The sequence below is a fragment of the Elgaria multicarinata genome, chromosome 4 (assembly GCF_023053635.1).
Source record: "Elgaria multicarinata webbii isolate HBS135686 ecotype San Diego chromosome 4, rElgMul1.1.pri, whole genome shotgun sequence".
Lineage (NCBI taxonomy): Eukaryota > Metazoa > Chordata > Lepidosauria > Squamata > Anguidae > Elgaria > Elgaria multicarinata.
The window spans coordinates 22,246,068-22,265,368 of record NC_086174.1 but is presented as its reverse complement, the minus strand read 5'-3'; the positions used below and the strand labels follow the sequence as shown (position 1 = coordinate 22,265,368).

The 19,301-nt window shown below is 42.5% G+C and overlaps 1 protein-coding gene across 2 annotated transcripts in view; it reads right to left on the bottom strand.

The window, feature by feature from the left end:
• Nucleotides 1–3,247: 3,247 nt before the first annotated feature.
• KLHDC3 (kelch domain containing 3) overlaps nucleotides 3,248–19,301 on the bottom strand; it is a 48,205-nt gene continuing 32,151 nt past the window's right edge. For both annotated transcript variants that reach the window (XM_063123937.1, XM_063123936.1), the window contains exons 8-11: nucleotides 15,747–15,855; nucleotides 5,188–5,261; nucleotides 4,892–4,970; nucleotides 3,248–4,539 (exon numbers count right to left, since the gene is read on the bottom strand). In XM_063123937.1, the coding sequence (XP_062980007.1) occupies nucleotides 4,473–4,539; nucleotides 4,892–4,970; nucleotides 5,188–5,261; nucleotides 15,747–15,855 (329 nt within the window). In that variant the 3' untranslated portion in view covers nucleotides 3,248–4,472. The remainder of the gene's footprint in view (nucleotides 4,540–4,891; nucleotides 4,971–5,187; nucleotides 5,262–15,746; nucleotides 15,856–19,301) is intronic.

Here is a 19,301-nt window from a genome sequence, read left to right as displayed (position 1 = left end):
ACAAAAGTAGCATGTGTGCACTGTAGGAAGCAAGGGCGCTCAAACCACTTTCACACATCATCAAAATGTACTCCCTGTTGCCTGCTTCCAGATAGAGGGCTCCTATCACTGCCAGTCATTCCTCCCCTGCTGCAAGCAGAATTCACACTGATTTCCACTTCAAGGGGTTTAGAATTGCTGTCCCTCCCCCCCAGTGTGTAGCTCATTGTCTTCTGTAGACACATTGAGCACAATGTAACAGTGAGCAGTATTGTCCCGTTATTCAAACCCTGCATCACCACCACACACTCTTCCCACCTTTTGAAGTAAGTACTTTTCACCATCTTTTAGCACCCTGTGTGTGTGTTGACTTCCTTTTAAAAGTGTAGTTACAGCACAGGCAAGAGGATGGTGGCCTTAATTTCAAGTAAACATGGTTTCTTGTCAGTTCTACAACCGGATGCTGCTCCTTTTCCCAATATTTGTATGGGCACCTTTGATTCATTATTTCTAAATGCTGATTTTTCAAAGGAAGGTAGCAGCTGAAATGAATAAGTTGTGTGTCAGTTTCGCCCCTTTGTCTCCCTTTAAAATATATTCATTAAAAAAGACAGCTCTTGCACTATTGCAGAGTTCCCCATTTCGGCACAGTGAAAGGTTGAATTTAAGATGATAAAATGAGCAACTGTAAAAAGACTGCAGCATTATTGCTAGGTCCTATATGTTTACGCAGAAGTGTGCTGGCGTTTAATGGGATTTCTCCCCTTGTAAGTCTTCGGAGAGGGCAAAGGACTTGCTTTGCAGGGCACAAAACAAACTGGAAACGCACAGCAAACGATGGTGAAAGGAGGCTTCTTGAACATGTCGTCCACCCTCCCCATCCACTCCTCCCACCCTGCTTTAATTGCATTTTCTTGTCCAAACTGGTTGAAAAATTGCACTACTGTTCTCTTCTTTTCCTCCTGACCTAAAAGTTTTGCAGTTAGAAAAAAGATGGATGCAACAGTGAGAAAACACAGGATTGATGTCATCTGAACCCTCCATAAATTCCTGTGAACGAGGCAGAGGGATTTCACAATAAAAGCACCTTAAGAAACAGAGCCGGTGTGCTGCTTTTTAAACTCTGCTTTTTGTGTGTGTGGTTTGGCTGTGTTTTACAGTCTTCGATTGCATGTTGACTGAATTTGATTTTCTATTGCCTTGGGCAAGGATTGGGTGGTTGTTGTTGTTTGCGGGGGGGAGGACATGGGTGCTGTTTTTAACACAAATATTGAATATGTTGTTATATGGAGTAGAGGCAGGGTCTGCAGCAGGAATTCATGATTTTGAAAAAGGGACTTCAGATGTCTTATAGCAGGCTGAGTCATCAAAGACTAGAAAGCTAGCAACTAATTAAAATTTTGTTGTCTTAATGAAGAACTTTGTGCAATCAATCCAACTGCTGCCACTCACAGTGACCACTTGAAGAAAGCAGCCGTGGCCAAAACAGGCGAGGTGGCTGGGATAGGCTTGAGTCTCTCAGAATGCCTGTCTTCGCTCTGTCTACAAGCATCACCTTAGACAGTGGCACTAAATTCACATTGCTGTTTGTTTCATACCTTGAATGGTTTTAAGTTTTGTGAACCACCCAGAGAGCTTCGGCTATTGGGTGGTATAAAAATGCAATAAATAAACAAATAAATAAATAATTGCAACCGGGAATTGTGCCGGAGTTCTATTGCCTCATTTTGAGGAATTATTTTATTTGTTTATTGCATTTCTATACCGCCCAATAGCCTGTATTCATGTTGGCAAAGAGAGAAACTCCATAATTAATCCACGTTGTAATAGGCATCTAATGTTTTGCCACAAATGTGTTTTACTTTGCTTATCCTTTAGCTTCCATTTTCAACCCAAAGAAACAATTGTTAAGTCAAAACAGGACAAGGAGGAATCCTGGCTGTATGTTGTTGGAAGAAACCGAGTTCAAAATGAAGGTATAACAGGGCTACAACTGATTGTCACAGTTGCTTGTGAGGAGTGATCACAGATAAGGCTACTGAAACTGAGCCAGAGACATCTAGTTTGTTCCCTATAGCGCAAACTGAACTCTTGCCAGTGACGAATTTGTGCCACTGAGGCTCAAGGGTATGATGTTGGGATGAGCAGAGGAGTCTACAACTGAGGCAACACATTCCTCTGTACTTAGAAGAGACAATCAAGCACAGCAGGCTTAGCTTGTTCATCAATGTCGTTGCATCAGCAAACCCTGGCTCAGACCTCCTCAAACTAGATCAACTAAGAAGAATTACTTATTAATGTTCTTCAGGAATTGTGTGAGGTAGCGAAGGATTGATCGGGGGAGATGGGGAATGAAAACAGCAAATGTTGGGTGGCAAGCATTCTACAGTCACTTGACCAAAGTCCTTCCAAGAAGAAAACAATCCAAATAACAAAGATTTTTTTTAAAAAAATAAAATGAGGGAGGTGGGTGGGACAGCCCTTGTTATATCTTGTATGGAATAAAGGTTAGTCTGAGGATTAGATTACACACTTGATCAATGGTAGCTGAAAAAGTGAACTGCATTCTATTGGAGATCGAGTGAAGGCAGTATTAATGTTCTCCCTGTCGTGCCTGCTTCTATGATGGTTTAGTCACACATGAAGTTATGAACATGTGAACTAGCACTGTGTGACTGAGCTTTGTCCTTCAGTTATTTTTCAGCATGGCAATGCCTGCACCAGAGCCCGTTTGGTCTCATTTGTCTCCTCCATTCACACGCACACTTCTCAGCATAGTTGTGAATATCCACAGACATCCACAATAGATATTTACTGCATTGCCAATAATACTAGGCCTTTCTAGTGTTGCTGTGAGTATAAGGCCAATTGCTTTCATGCATCACAGATAAGCCAAACAGAACACAATGCTAGGCTGATTCTGTGATATACGAAAGGAACCTCAGCGGAAAAGCAAGCGCACGTATGCACCCCACCTCCTAGTGCTTTGTGCAGTCCATGGGTTTCTGATAAAATCTCGAGATGCTAAGCTTTAGTTTTTAAAAGTGGCATCTAGCTCTCATAGATGCACAAAAAACAAGAAGGCCAATACATCTGGGTGATACAGGAAGCAAAAATATGAACGTCTCATCTCCCCATCTCAAACCGCGTAATTTAATGCTGGGTTAAATATCCTGTTTGAATATTTGAGGCAGGCAAATTTAAGGCACTTGAGTTATCTTGGCTAGCTGTGAAAACCTTGTTTAATAAGAGTAATGATGAAGCCCAATTTAATAAATAATACGCAGCATTTATATAGCACGTCTGAATATGCAAAACACTTGTTTTATCTTGTAATCCTTACAACATCCCTGTGAAGCAGGAAAGTAGTACTCCTATATTTCAGAGTGGGGGGTGTATGTGTGTGAAGCTGAAAGAGCGGCTTGCCTAAGGCTACCTACCGGGTCCATGGGCAGGGCAAGTTGTGAATTGGCGACTTCCTAGCTCAGGCCCTTAGCCACTCAACTACACCAGTTCTCCAATTTCAGCCTCAATCAGTGGTTTCCACCCCCTGCACCCCCGACCCCTTGTATGGGTCCACCACATGCCCTCCAACCACACAAAGCACTGACGCACAAGTTTACCAGTTTGGCTTTACCCCACCCCAGTATTTATAAATTCAGAACTGCTGCTTGTACATCAAACTGGGCAGAAGGATTTTGGATCTTGCGTTGAGCCTTCCTGCAACAGGAAAAGTTTCTGTTCTACTCAGTCTTACAAGACGTTGGATGGCCGCTCCTTGCCTAGCCAGGGAGAGTCATCACCCCCTTCCAGTAGAGACTCTGACCTCACAGAAGTCTGCACTACTGTAAAGGCAACGAGTGCTTGAATATCATATACGGAGTTCCTCTCGATGCCCACCGGGGAGGGCAAACCCAGATGCTCTAAAATGTGTAAAGACCAGGCATGCTTTTCTGCGCTCACAGCTGAGCAGAGAAAATGGCTTAAGACAGGGCACCCAGTTTAGCCCTTGGGTTAATGGTGAGGGCTAGGCACTCAAAACGGCGGGGGACGTAGAGAAGCTGAGCCTTGACAAGTCCTTGCTTTGTTTGCCTTTGATCGTATATATTATGTGAAGCACATGCTGGTCTTACACCGGTTAGTCCTGAGATTTGTGTTTCTTTTGTTCCTATTAATTCAAGTTGTACTACAGCGATAGATGGACGTAAACTGCAGCTTCCAGCATTGAGCGCAAAAACACACCCGCCTTCCTTCTCTGTAGCGCACGCGCGCCGTCCAATTCTGCGTGCATGCTGCCTTTGGGCCAAGGTCTTGCCAAAGTTATAGCTGGGACGGGTGTGGCAACAGGAAGGGGAAGTCGGGCCCTCCTAGCGCTGGTGAAGAATGCCCCTTTCCTGGACAGGCTAAACATTCATGCACAGTGAGGGAGACGGTAGATGACGTCTGCAAGGAAGGGGCTCACAGGCAGCTGGGAGGGGGAGCAGGAGGCCAGATTATCCATGGGAGGAGAAGATTGGTCGGCTGATGTTGCTGTTTGTTGTCATTGCTGCAAGCTCCCATCTGCAAAGACAATGGACCAAACTTAAATACAGGTGTGAAAACGCATCAGCCAAGACTTCCCAACTATTAAACATGGATTGGGAACCCTGACAAAGGATAGCTCAATGGCAGGGTATGTGCTTTGCATGCAGAAAATCCTAGATTCAGTCCATGATATCCCCAGTTAAAAGGAGATGGTAACAGACGAGAGGAAAGATCTCTGCCAGAAACAACCGGCAGCTCCTCCTGCCAGTCGAGGGTAGAGAATACTGGGCTACATGGACAAATGATCTGACCTGATATAAGGCAGCTTCTTACGCTGTCTCAATGGGCAGAGACACTGAACATCCTTGCAGGTGGACAAACAGCTTACCTGATGTCATGAGGGAGGCAGCTCTGGTCCAGGTTGTACTGGATTACTGCCAGTTTACACAGTGTTTTTAAGCTGGGACCTGGAGAAAGAGAAAGTGTGAGAGAAACTGCCCTTCTGGGAAGACATCCATGAGGAGCAACAAAGGCAAGCCTAATGGTCTGCAAGGGATAGTTTCTACACTGGGACAAGGGGAGAGAAAGCTCAGGTACCTCAACCAGATTTTTAAAAAACCCAGGAGATTGACCCTAGATGAAGCAGCTGCTGAAAGATGACAAGACGATAAAATGCTCACGTACTGAAGTCTAAGATGTACAGGTCCGAGTGATCCATCAGGTCAAATTCATCTCCCATGCCTTCCTCTGGAGATGGACTGTAGGAATCAAAGAGAACCCCGTCAAACGCTAAAAATACACCTAACAAATGTTTTGGACTTGTTCATAGGGCTTCCCTGGATTAAATATTACCTAACAAAGTATAGCTGCTTGTAGCAATGCACTCCCTTTAACCTCTGCTGTTGTTACTACACACCCCAAAACCTATTCCCTTTTTGCTCAAGGAATTCTACCTTGACTTTGCCTGAAACCATTATCTATCCTTTTAACCTACTGGATTATCTCCTTAGCCTCTGCTATATGAATTCCTTCCTTGGGCTTCAGGGACCAGCCTGGCTATTCCTGAATCCCTACAGAGCAAAATTCATGAGACACAACAGCCCATGGGTTAAACAATCCATGGCTTGTCAGGGACAAGCGGGAGAGAGGCATATGAGAAGGCCACAAGCCGGGCATGAATGCAATAGCAACTTCCCATTTGTGTTCTCCAGAAACTGGCATTCAGGGCATGTGGCCACCATGACTAGTAGGCATTGATAGCCTTAGCTCCTGCCCACCACATACAAATGTTCAACTGACTGTTACTCGACCCTAGCTAAATCTATACGAGCTCCAATGAACGACACACACTTCACTTCTGCCGTTTTCTTCACCAATATTGCTGTTTTAAGAGTCCCAATCTCGAGGCAAAAGCTCTGCCTTAAGTCATCCAGGTATGTACGATGAATAATTGTGGAACAAACTAATCTCTGCACGGTGCATTTCTAAGTGGACACAAAGTAATGCCCGGAATAGACAAGGGCAAGGAGACACAGAAAATCCATCAGCTGTGGTTGAAGAAAGTCGAAACCTGAGCATGTAAGAAAGAGGATACTTTGGTGCACGGGCCAGATCTGTTTGTACAAGCATCTGCCCTAGTTGCTTGCTTGGTTTTTGCCGGCTTCTCTTCTTCCCTAGCAAACAAACAAGGCCTCCCCCGGCATTGCCCTCCCAACAGGCAGGGCCGGATGTTCTGGCACCATCTGGAGATTTCATTATCACAGAAGGTCACAGAGACCCCCTCGCAGGCAACCAACTTGGGGGTAGGGTGGAGGGCGGAATCAGATTAAGACTTGGAATTAGATCACTCCACAACACCAGTGACGTCTGACTTCTCCTCTGAAGTTGAAAAGGCTCCTCCTTGTTAGGGAAAATTGCTTTTGAAACCCCCACCACCCCCACCAATCAAATCTAAAAACAGAGAGAGGCATTGTGCAAGGCAGGCACTTTAAACAAATGCATTTTTTAAGTGTTAAGTAACTAAGAGGAAAACATTTCATTAAAAATCAAAATCCAACTAGCCTCTCACGTTGCTGCCTCGCACTAAGATTAAGGCTCAGAAACAGCCCAGATGGGTTATAACTATGGTTCAGCCACCACAAGCCTCTTGGAAACATAAGCAAGCCAATATTCAATGGTCTAGATGGCTGCAACTTTATTGAGGCACCTGAGCTATTTTGAAGGGTGTGTGTGTGTGTGTCTGTTTATGCAGTTTATTACACCTAGCCCATGCACCACTGTGTGATGAATGAAGTGGCCCCAAGAATACAGAAACTGGTTATCCCTGGTTGATTGTTTCTAGATCATCATTCCATTCAATGCTGGGTATAGTACAGGGCCTTGAATATACCACTAGTGGTCTTTAACAAGACAAACTGTGTACTATTCATTTTTATGCTTTAGTTCCTGTCTTTTTGACAGCTTTTAAAGAGAACTCAGTACCCTGGTGTCCAATCCATTACTACAATGGCTTCTTCAGCAGCCAGTAGATCTGTTAGCTTCCATTTGTATACTGCTTACTGTATATATTCAGGTAAATTTGATAAAGTTAGGAATGAGGATGCACATTTTATGTTCTCCAGACCCTCGGGAATCAGCCTTAGAAGAATCAGGCCCTGTCCAGTCAACAACTATAAACTCAATCAAAGGTATAAGGCAGGAGTGGAGGGGCGGGCAGGCAGGCGTTAGATGTATGAGCAACACAGACCAAAGCTACATAATGAATAGAAAGGAGGAGAATGAAATGAACCTCATAACAGGTTTAGATAATTAGCAAATTGGTAGTGGATGGAAGAAAGGTGAAGAGAAAAAGAAGATGGAGAACGCATACAAATCTCCAACTGCAGCTGAGAAACCTAACATGACCTAAATTAGTAGTTAATCAGTACGACTTCGTAAGTGAAGGAAGGTGCTGCTCCTTTGCCTCCCCCTCCCCATTTTTGGCACATCTCCGTTGCAGCGGTGGTGTAGGTGGGAATTTTTCACTCTTTCACTAGAAAACGGAGGAGCGGTTGGTTTGGTTTATTCTCATCATGTGAAGAGAAAGGGTTGGGGCAATCCCAAACCTACTTCATTAGCTTCTTCTGCCTTCTGCCTTGACAGAGGCAGCACCTGTTGCAGAAGGGCGCACGGTCTATCTGGGCTCCAGAGAAAACCCTTTCAAGCATCGCCACAGGGTTGCTGCAGTTTCCCAGCCAGACTAATCTAATCTTATTTCACATCCACTGGGCAGGAAATCCTAATGCACTCCTTATCTTGGCGAAGAAGAAAAGGGCAGTGTCTAGAGTATTATAGACTCTTAACCCTTAAAAGACGTCAGAGTTCAAGGCCAAACTGATTGTTGAAAAAACCAGGCCAGACGTCAGGGTGAACAGCTCCTATGAAGGGATTAGGGCACCTAGTCTTATCAGCCAGGCCCTGGAGCCAGTCAAGCCAGTGGGTCAGATTTGCTGTTTCACACTGCCTGATCAGAGCAGTTTGTGCTGCCTGTAAGGTTATCTAAACATTTTTTATTATTATTATTTTTGCTCAGCTGAAGTTAGACGGAAGGGGGCTCAGCAAGAAAAGGCAGCAAAATCTCACAGGGCTCTCTAGACAGTAAATGCAAGGAAGGCCACTAACTTAATTTGAACCCGGATTAATTTTATTTGGTTGCAACCACTGCACGCCTTGTTCACAAGAGGCAACAGTATACATACAACAGTCCTAGGTTCATAGCTTCGGCTACTGAGCGGTATAAAAATGTAATAAATAAATAAAATAAATAGAAATCAGGAAACAGGGAGATTAAAAGCATCCTGACATGTTCAATACTATACTGCTGTCGGTTTGAAGGATCCAACAGACAGCAGTATAGTTCTTCTAGCAGCTTCCATCAACTCTACGTAATCCCTGCGCCTAACAGACTTCTTTTGCTGAAGTACTAACAGTCTTCTTTTGTCGAGAGCTCCAGCTATTGGGCGGTATAGAAATGGAATAAATAAATAAATAAATAAATAAATAAATAAATACTGCATATGGTAAAACACTGAGACCTTGGGAATGAGGTCCCCAATTTCTATATAGGCACACTGTTCTCGCTGATCGGAAGCAAACATACTGCTTGCACAAGGTCAATTTTAATACAACTGCCTTGACTAATTCCTCTCCATTCTTAACTGTCACATTAAAAACCGAATGTGACAGTGTGAGGCTGGGATTTTCTTTTCTCCTGTTGACAAAGAGGAGAGAGGAAAGCTACAGAGGATCAGCTCCTCCAGTGTAGGAGCCGTTTTGCGATTTCTCTTGCTCGAAACTCAACCAGGCTTCAGACTAGGACACCTGGTTGTGTTTCTAAACAGTTATAAACACGCTTGAACAAGGTTATAAAGCTTTGTGAGACACATGGAAGAGATATTTATTTATGGAGCGGCAGATGGAGGACAAAGCTTTGTGGTCTGAAGATGAACTGTTGGGATACCATTGTGCTCACTGGACAGCATGTTATACTCCGGGGTGGGCAGACTTCGAATTTGTAGGACAAAGCCAGCCAGAGCAGAGATTGTTTTTAATTTTCAATTTTACTTGCTATTTTTAAACTATTGGGAAACAGAGACCCTTTCCAACTTCCTGAAAATCACCCAGAGATTTACAAAGAGATCCTGATCTACTTTCTATCTGCCTCTAACTAGACTCTAACAAAACAACAACAACAACAAAAAACCAGGGTTGAAACATTACTCAGAGGCTGGAAAGGGATAATTTCCAACACCCAAGTTGAAGATGATCTGATAGAAGTATCATTTCCCATTGTGAATTGTCACAGTCTCTGATAAGCAAGTTCTGGAGTTTTCTATACTGCTTCAAAACCTGAAAAACCTATTTGACCACAGAGAGTGGCTGAACCAAAAATAATAACAATAATGTGTTGCTACACTATGGCAAACATCACCTTCATCTCTCTTAAAAGCTAATGTCCTTCTTCAGCTGCAGGCTGCAAACTAGATGTCAAATGTAGGCTATGCAAAATCAGGGAGACAAGGGCTCCTGCAAGTCTGAATAACAGACAGATGAGATTTGGCTCTTTCTGTTTGCTGTGTCCTGCTCCATTTTTGTAATGGATCCAGAGGCTAGCCGGCTATTATTCGTACATTAAAGTTCTCTCTTATCCTTGGCTCTGTGCTGAAATTTTATCTCTTACCTCCTCTACCCCCACCCCCACCCCACTTCCTGGTGACCTGTCGCCTTCAGGACAATACAAGATGCAGGAACCTCTTCATTTACAACAACTTCCTGGAAAACGTCTTATCAAGCCAAACAGCTCCAGAGCATACCTGATAGCTGTTCAGAGGAAGTGAACCCAGCTCTCTCTCCCCCCCCCCCCCCCGCCTCGCTTCTGGCCCTCTTATCCTCACCCTCCACAATAAATACAGTCCTATCAAACCAGCAGAAGTTGTGGGAAGCTGTAGTATGCAATGAAAATTGTTTCCCAAAATTAGATACAAATTGAGCACTTCTAAGTACATCTTTATTCCGGCAATTCAATACTGTTATGAAATTCCCTCTTTTTGATATGCCCACAGTAACATGTTAGCGCTTCACTTAAGATACTACTGTAATTGAAACTAGTACTTATCATTATAAAAAATAATGGATGATTTTTATAACGACAAATTCCATGGTGATATATTACTCCATATTTAGTATTCCATATATTACTCCATAATTCTCCATATTTAGATATGGATGTTATACTTAATGTGGAACATGTATAGCAAGGACACGATTTTTCTGTTTTTGTCTTATTGTCCCTTCTCTCTATTCCTGTATTGTATAATAACACAACCAATAACAGTCTAGCACTGTCATGATTTTAATAGGAAGTTTAAAAACAATTGTGGATATTATTCCCTTCTACGTTAAAAGTGAATTTTGTACTAAAAGTGAATCCTGCACTAATAAAGCATTTAAAAGATGGAATGACTTAATAAAGCTACTTCTTACATCCAAATAGGTTTTGTGCTACATAGAAGGTACAACTGTGAGTACGTGTGTGTGAATGCTAAGACAATTAATTGAAGATTGCGTTGTTTATGACAGAGGTCTGCTTCTCAACAGAACTTCTGGCGGTGGGTGGGGAGAAGGCTGTGGTTGGGTTATTTCTCAGCATCTAAGGATCTGCAGTGCATCTTATTCACCCTGATGCTGTTATAATAAGATATTGACCTGAAATATGTAGATTAGAATACATATGTGTGTGTGTATGTAGGCACTCCGGCTGTGGAATGAGCTCCCTAGAGAGGTCCGCCTGGCGCCTACACTGTACTCTTTTCGTCGCCAGCTGAATATCTTTTTATTTTCTCAGTATTTTAACACTTAATTTTAACTTAAATTTCAATTTTACAGTTCTAACTTTGTATTTTAATCTTATATCAATTTTGCTGTGTGGTTTTATCCTGGTTGTGCTTTTTATACGGTATTTTGTATTTGTGTTTTTAACCTGTTGGTTGTTTTATTATGGTTTTAATGTTTGTGAACCGCCCAGAGAGCTTCGGCTATTGGGCGGTATAAAAATGTAATAAATAAATAAATACATACATAGATGGTGCTATATAAATAAATACATAAATAAATAAATAAATAATAAATAGAGAGAGAGAGAGAGAGAGAGAGAGAAAGAAAGAAAGAAAGAAAGAAAGAAAGAAAGAAAGAAAAGATGCATGAGGCGGAGGAGATGGTGGAGTAATATATGGAGCATTGTGCTTCAGGGAGAGATATTTGACTTGACCTTCTGGTTCTTTCCAATCTCATGAGTTAATGAGTCTGTCTAAATAACATGTAAGATCAGTCTTACTGGGTCAGAACAATGGCTCAGTCCATCAAATCAGATATCCTGCCTCTAACCTTGGATAGTATGATATGCTTCAGAGAAAGAAAGCAACCAGGCCAGGGAAATGATATGGAAAATTGGTCTGTCATTGCTGATCTCAAGTTTCTGACAATCTCAGTTTTTATTAACATATTGAAACTTGGTGATGCCTGAACATCTTGACCGACAAAGCTGATATTCCTAGCTTCTGAGACTTTGTCCCATAAATCCAGTTAGCCTCCTGAGCAACATTTATGTGACAAGGGAGTAAAAAAAGAACAAGATACATTAAGATTAGCACTCATTGCAAATGGACACATTTCCCTTTTAAAATACATTTCCATTTATATCCTCTCCCGGGAGTCACTCATACAAGGGATTGACCAGATCCAAACTTGCTTAGCATCAATCAAGACCATTCACTTTGCACCTGTACAATCCTCTTATTGTTTAATTAGACCAGTTACTAGGTAAGATAGTGGCCACATTTGGATGATGGACCCACACTTCAAAAACCAGGGTTTATGGAGCCATTGATAAGCACTAGAGCTATGCACTCCTCCTTTGCGCCTCCCCTTCTCCAAATGTGCACCAGCTTTGGTGCTAATATCTTGATTTGCACTAATTCAGAGTTCCCTTTTACACCCAAACCAGGGTACTCTGGCTTAATGTTGTTAACGAACTGGGAAAATAAGCCAGGATCCTTACAAAGCCTTGAAAGATCATCTGAACTGGGCCAGTATCTTGTACTGAACTAATGTCTGTTGTTGGGTAATTCAATTTCTCATCAGTCCCGCTTTTAATCAGTGTACATGATTAGCTTATAGATTTGCATCACACCTGGTCACCATCAATAACATCTTTCACACCAGGAAAAAGCCCAAATGGCAAAGGTTTTGTTGCACTCACACACTTCCTTGCTTTGAGCAGCTGGCAAATATCCTGACCACTTCCAGCTGACCTGCATCCTGCTGAGGTCACTGCCAATGTTTGACATCTCAGTGTCTTACTCTAGGATCCCTTCTGTTAGTAGACACCTCAGTTAAATGTAAATTTGTTATAAAGACAAAGGAAATTCTGGCACTCATTTAGGATTTGAAGCTTTGCAGTCACGGATAAGAGTATCAAGCTGCTTCCGGATTCTATATACTTTTCTGGATTGTTTACAATACAGCAAAGATACATTTGTTTTCTTGTTTGCCCTGCACAGCCCACTCTTTTCCTTTTAAGCCACAATATTTTGTTCCTGGGAAAATGCAGTCTTCCCCCAGGGAGTGTAATCATTTCTACTGGGGCTGTTGTGTGAAATGTGGTTCTGCAAGTTGTTCTGCCCTGCTTTTGGGCCTCCCAGGGGCACCTGGGAGGACAGAATGCTGGACGAGATAAAACCTAGAGATAATCTGATTCCACAGGGCTCTTCTTGTGTTCTTAAGTGTCACGGGCACCTACTGGCTGCTGCATGTGATATGTGTTGCGAAGAGCAGAGTTGTGCAGGGAAGTGCAGTTGTTCCTGCTAGCGCTGAGCTTTTCCCTCCCTGCCTTGCCTTGCAAGCCTGCACGAAATCCAAGGTGGAAGCAAAAAAACAGTAGTTGTTCTCTGCATAACCCATCTCAGGTCTCCCCGATTCTGTTCCACTGCCAGTCATCAGAGCATGGGAATAACTGTGCTGCTGCAACTCCCTACAGTAGGCAGGGAGCAACAAGCAGGCAAGACAACTGCGGTCATGACTTTGACCCAGGTGGGCCAGTTGCCTTAAAGGTTCAATAGGAAAAGGTGCGTTTCTCCCTCTACTGCTTTGGAAGACACATCTAATTGTTTTAAGGCCCATGTGTCTGTCTGAAAAGCAGCACACTTACTATCCACCCCACCATCTTGTATATAGAATAGCATACTACAATTGCTGGACTGAGGCTCACAGAAGCATCCCTCAAAGGATTAATTGCACATAACAGAAGCTTTGCTTTTGTGGAAAGTCCGAAGCAGGCAGCGGCACTCACCAAAAGGAGAAGAATGACAACACAGGAAACATTGTCCCATGCGAAGGATACAGATGTCCAGTGTTTATGTTACATATGAACTCCCTGCAGCACACATAACTTTTTAAATAAGGGAGCACTGCCCTCTCTTCAACACACATCTTTATCTCTACAGCACATTTGTACTTTGAAGTCGTGCTGTATGATCCTCTCATTTTTATGGAGGTTATGTTAGCCACTTGACAGATTAGAAGGAGGTAAGCTTGAAGGCCAAATGAAAATTGTTTAATTAGTGATCAGTTTGAGACTGGTTGTTACTGCCTCTGCTAAATCTCAGTGCATTTTTCTAAAGTAAGGGAACTGCAGGAAAGGGGATGTTGGGAGGGCAGAAGGAAAGTCTTCATTCTCTATGTTGAATTTTGCTTCTTGCTTTTGTGAAGTTGAAGGTTTTTCAATGACAAGGATGAAAATCAAGTTTCAGTTGACCCATCCATGAAGACTTACATATAGTAAACTAAACTGCACAGTTCTCATGTTTTTATCATTTTTATAACACCTTCAGTACACTTTTTTTAATATAATCTTTGTCTCAATTCTCACAGCAGCCCTGTGAAGCAGGGCATTAAATAATTCCGTTTTTTTCAGATGAGTTAAGCAGATCTGTAAGACAGAGGGCTAGTTCTTATGATCAAACAGCCCACCATGGCTTATTTAAGCTACGGTGGGCTGCAGGGTGTGCCAGCAGTAATTTTGAATAATCAATGCCTGGCTGTAGTTTGTAGCATGAACCTGGAGTCTGTGGGTTATATAATGGTTAAACAACAGAGCATGGGTTATGTGAAGGTTGTTTAAACTGTGCCTATTCCACGGTCCCCAGATTCACACCACACAACAAGCTGCAACCAGGCAAATCCCGCTTGGCATCTGCAGACTTTTTTGATCATGCGAACCAGGTCAGAGTGACTTGTACAAGGCCACTAAGAGTCTATATAGCTAAACTGGGATTTGAACTCTCATTTCTCAAGTCCATCACTTCTTCTGTTGAACCCACCACAGTGGTTCACAAGTCTGGATATAATTTACAATTTTATACCACATCACAAAATCGACAAATGAGGTGTGCAATCTAGTAGAGTCCACAACTCCAAGTTTAAAAAGGCGGATCTAAGAATCCAATAATCAGAAAGTGGCAGCAGTATGGTCTAGAACCATCCACCTGCCCCCAAGTTTTGGGAAAGTTTTATGAAATCCATAAGCAGGGCAAGCTTTGTTTTGAAAAGATCAATGAATGGTTCGGGAGAGGCAGCAGAAGGAAAAAAGTGGGTGTATATGACTGACCCATACACCTTCTCATTCAGCTTGGAATGTTGTATGGATCAGGGTCATGTGACCAATTCAATGGATTGCATGAATGAGTGAATGAAAATTTGAAACAATTAAAAGCTAAGTAGAGAGCTTAGATAAGGATAAACTGTCTTGAAGTGGGTCTACTTGTGCTGGGCAATTACTCAGGAAGTACAACTAGTGACACTGATTGTCCCGAAATCGGGAATCTACCTAGATCATTTTAAAAGCTGCACTTCATTCTTAGCCTGACATTCATGTTAGCTCTGATCCAACAGCAGCCATATGAGATCCAGTTTCTAACGTAACAGCTTGATGCTAACTTTGCTGTAAAGGATACCTGCACCCCATATTCAACTCTCTCCCACACATTGCCCTGCCTTTCTATACAGGGCAATACATCACACAGCATTGGAGAGGAAAAGTGCAAAGAACTTGACCAGGAGAGTGTGAATCACCTTCAGAATAAAACAACATGTTCACAAAGCAGGGTGGGCATTGAAGGCAAGTTGTGTGTGTATTTTATCACTCATCAACAGCAATATTTTAGCATTATCTAGCAAGTCCTTAAAGCAGTTACACAAGCACATTTCATAAAGAACTAATCACCACCACTGACATGCTAGAGAACTCCTGTCTCATCAGGGAACAGTTTAGACCAGGCTTCTTGAAACTGGTGTCGTCCAGATGTTTTTGGACTACAATCAGCCCCATCCAGCATGGCCAACGGTTAGGGGTGATGGGACGTTTAGTCCAAAGCATCGGAAGGCACAAGGCTAGGGAAGAATGGTTTAGGGTGAAGTAGCCGAATAGTGGCTTTGGATATTGGTTCTGAGCCAATTCAAACATCAGAGGGACTCAACATGACCTTAGAATGGTCAATGGGGTATGAGGGGTCAGGCTTGCTTTCAGTCCTCATTCAAGGACTCCAAAAGAAGCTTTTTTTTTGCTGCTTAAGACGTTCTTAAAACCTAAGTGAATTTTCAAATCCACAGGAGTCAGAACACTAACAAAGCCAATGTGGTATGCCACTCACCTGGTGCCTCCAAAGAGGATGATCTTGTCCCCTACTCTACAACAGCACTGCCTGCGGCGAGGACATGGCCCTTTCCCTTTGGGATCGATTTTCTTCCAGGTAAAAGAAACTGGAGAAAACATATACACCATGAAAGCTGGATATCTCAAGCAATCCTGGTACAGACAAGCCAAATAGACAAGCTCAAGTTGTAGGAAGGTTACAAACTTAACACACAGAAACAAATATAAGCCCTTCTACTACTCCTCTTCTCCCTCTGTCTTTTTTTTACTCACTTCTCATCAATCAGAACAAAAGGGTAGGTCCCTTGGGAGTATTGCACTCCAGACACCGTATGGATTAGTATTTTATTTTGCAGCAGAAATATTTCAACAGCAAGCTGGATCTTACACCATTTTGTGTGGGCAAGGGACTTCGTGCACACGCTTGAGAATTTCTATTTGCAAATGTGAGAAATGTTCAGGGTTTCAAAAAGCATAAAATACCATTTTCCCCACAAAGATCTTTACTTGTACATTAAGTGTTTTATTCCCAATGGAGTAGGGATTTCCTTGTTAAACACAGAAACGTGGGCAACTCACTGAAACTCTTGCTAAGGCTAAACTAATAATGCCAAACAAAGAACAGATACAGAAGAGTAGACATTGAACATCTCTAGCACTTAAGAAGGTGAATACAGATTACGCAACTTCATGTCATGGAAGATGATGTGAAGCAACAGAATGCCAAATTACATCTCCTAAATCAGGGGTAGGCAACTTCAGGGGCTCTGGGGCCAATTTCAACACACCTCCCAGCCTCTTGTGGGCAGCTTGGCAAAACCATAGGTGATTTGCCACCAAATTTTGATGGGAAGTCATGAAGATGGCCTAGAAAGGGCAAATTTAGCTTTAAAACAAGGGGTACACTGATTGTTTTGCCAGTGCTGCAAATTCAGAGGAGTGTGGGGGGGGGCACATTTAAGGCTGGAGGGCCTGCATGTGGTCCATGACCCATGTGTTGCCCACCCCTAAACTAAATAAAAGGAACTCTTCCAAATTCCCTTGTAAGACTAGGAATAGCACAATTCAGGTCCCAACTGTTTTATTTCTGACTTCATTAAAGATAGATCTTCATTGCATAAGGATCCTTGAAAAAAAAACAATACCAATTACTTTGGAAGGCAAAGGAGAAGGTGACAATTATGGAACTCATAAAGGAGAATCCACGAAGCATCTTTTGAAAACATTCTGCAGAAATATGCTTTGCTTGTCTTTTGAGAACTACTATGCAGAGCTGCTGCCATCTGTTGGTAAGTACATAACATGCAGAAGCCATACCCATCAAGACATACCCACAGAGGATTGCCAGCGTCCACTTTAGAGAGTAAAGATGTATAAGTTAAGTTGTGTGAACACAGTAAAGGTAGGAGGAAAAACAGCTGAGTAGATGCTACCCCCTGGAACACACAATGATAAACCTTCCCCAGGAGTGTCATGCCATGGTGTGTGGAGAGGGAGAGAGAGAAATATCTCTCCTATAATACTAGAACTTGGGGTCACCCAATAACATTGAGTGGCAGTTGATTCCAGGCAAACAAAAGGAAGTATTGCTTCATACAACAGAAAAAAGAATGTAAGGAATTCACTTCTTTAAGGTGTGGCAATGGCCGATGCAGGACATGGAATAATAGGCCCAAGTTACAGGAAGCCAGATTCTGGCTGGACGTTAGGAAAAACTTCCTGACTATTAGAGCAGTATGACAATGGAACCAATGACCTAGGGAGGTCATGGGCTCTCCCACACTAGAGAGTGATGCTTTAAGGTAGATTCCTGCATTGAGTAGGGGGTTGGACTTGATGGCCTCATAGGCCCCTTCCAACAATTCTATGATTCTAGTTTATTATTATTATTATTATTTATTTATATAGTGCCATCAATGTACATGGTGCTGTACAGAGTAAAACAATAAAATAGCAAAACCCTGCCGCATAGGCTTACATTCTAATAAAATCATAATAAACAATAGGAAGGGGAAGAGAATGCACCAAACAGGCACAGGGTAGAGTAAAACTAACAGTATAAAAGTCAGAACAAAATTAAGTTTTAAAAGCTTTAGGAAAAAGAAAAGTTTTTAGATGGTTTAAAAAAGGAAATTAGACAAATTTATGGAGGGCAGATCTATCACTGGTTATTAGTGAGGATGTGGGACCTACAGCTAAATGTTGCAGCATCAAGTGCTTCTGTTCAGTGTTTCAGCCAGCCAGCCATGCCTTCTTCCAATACTACATTCCACTACAGCCCTTTCCTCCCCACCCCTGACAAACAGCATTCTGCAGCCACTGAGCATGTTCAGCCCTGATTGGGCTGGGATTTTTGAGGGGCCCTCTTAGGTTGTTTGTGTAAATATTGTTCTTCAAACCTTGGGGTTCCCCTGAACATGTGAATACCTCCCCTTCTTGTTCCTCAGTGGGCTGGTTTTGTCTACATTTCTACTGCCACTCATCAGCAGAGTTCACTAATAGAGAGAGTGAGAGCCAAATGGAATGTCTAGGTTCAGGGACGGCATTCCATTGAATACTGCGAGGGAAGGGGAGCTGTTGCCTTCTGGCTGGCCACAGTTGACAGTGCTGGACGAAATGGGCCTTACTTTGATCCGGCAGGGCTCTTCTTATGTTTTTACGTTCTGGGGAGGGCAAACCCATTCAGGCAGTTGCCATCGATCCACTGCATGGGGCATTAGCCTAAAACTTTAAGATGTGTCTTTTATTAAAACAGATTATGAAACAAAATACCAAATATGGTTGCATTTAACAATTGCTGTATTTGTTCTTGCCCACCTTCAGAGATTGGATGAGTGGCAACAAAACATTGTATGCGGCGCTGCTGCAGTTATGGAAATATGGATTTGGAGGTGACTTTGTTAGCTTGTCAGGGCACAGTTAAGACAGTTTTATTTTCTGGGGCTTTAATGGTTGATCGCTTTGGTTCTCTTTGCTGCTATTACTTTGAAGGGGATTTTGTAGTTTGAGCTTTAGCTTTATTGTTATGAATGTGATTGTTGAAAGCTGTATTGAAGGGTTTGAAAAACACACATGGAAAGATAGGGTAAAACTATTTTAAATAAATACCCAGATCTCTGGGTGATAGGTCACTAGTAATGTCTTACTGACTGGAAGATTCTAAGTTGTAGATGAGTTTTGCATATTCTAAGTCACTGGTTCAGCTACGATTAGAACTTACTGGCTGAGTCCAAAGCAATACCATTTGCTGTTCTTAGAATTGTTGGAGACTTCTCCTAGAGCCCACCCAAGCTGAGCTGGCCACGCTGGGGAACAGAATGCAACAAACTGGAATTTCCCCTCCCACTGGCTCCAGCTTGCAGCTCAACTGTGGCATAGGAAAAGTCAAGGAGAAGGTGGCAGACAGCTGGCGGAACAACCGAGAAGAACAACTTGAAGAGATGCCAACTACTTTTCAGAAAAGAGAATTCAGGGACTCTAAGTATACGCGCAGAGTACAAGGGTGCTTTAAAATTCTTCTCTCATCCATTTTTAAACTCAATTTTCTGAGGCT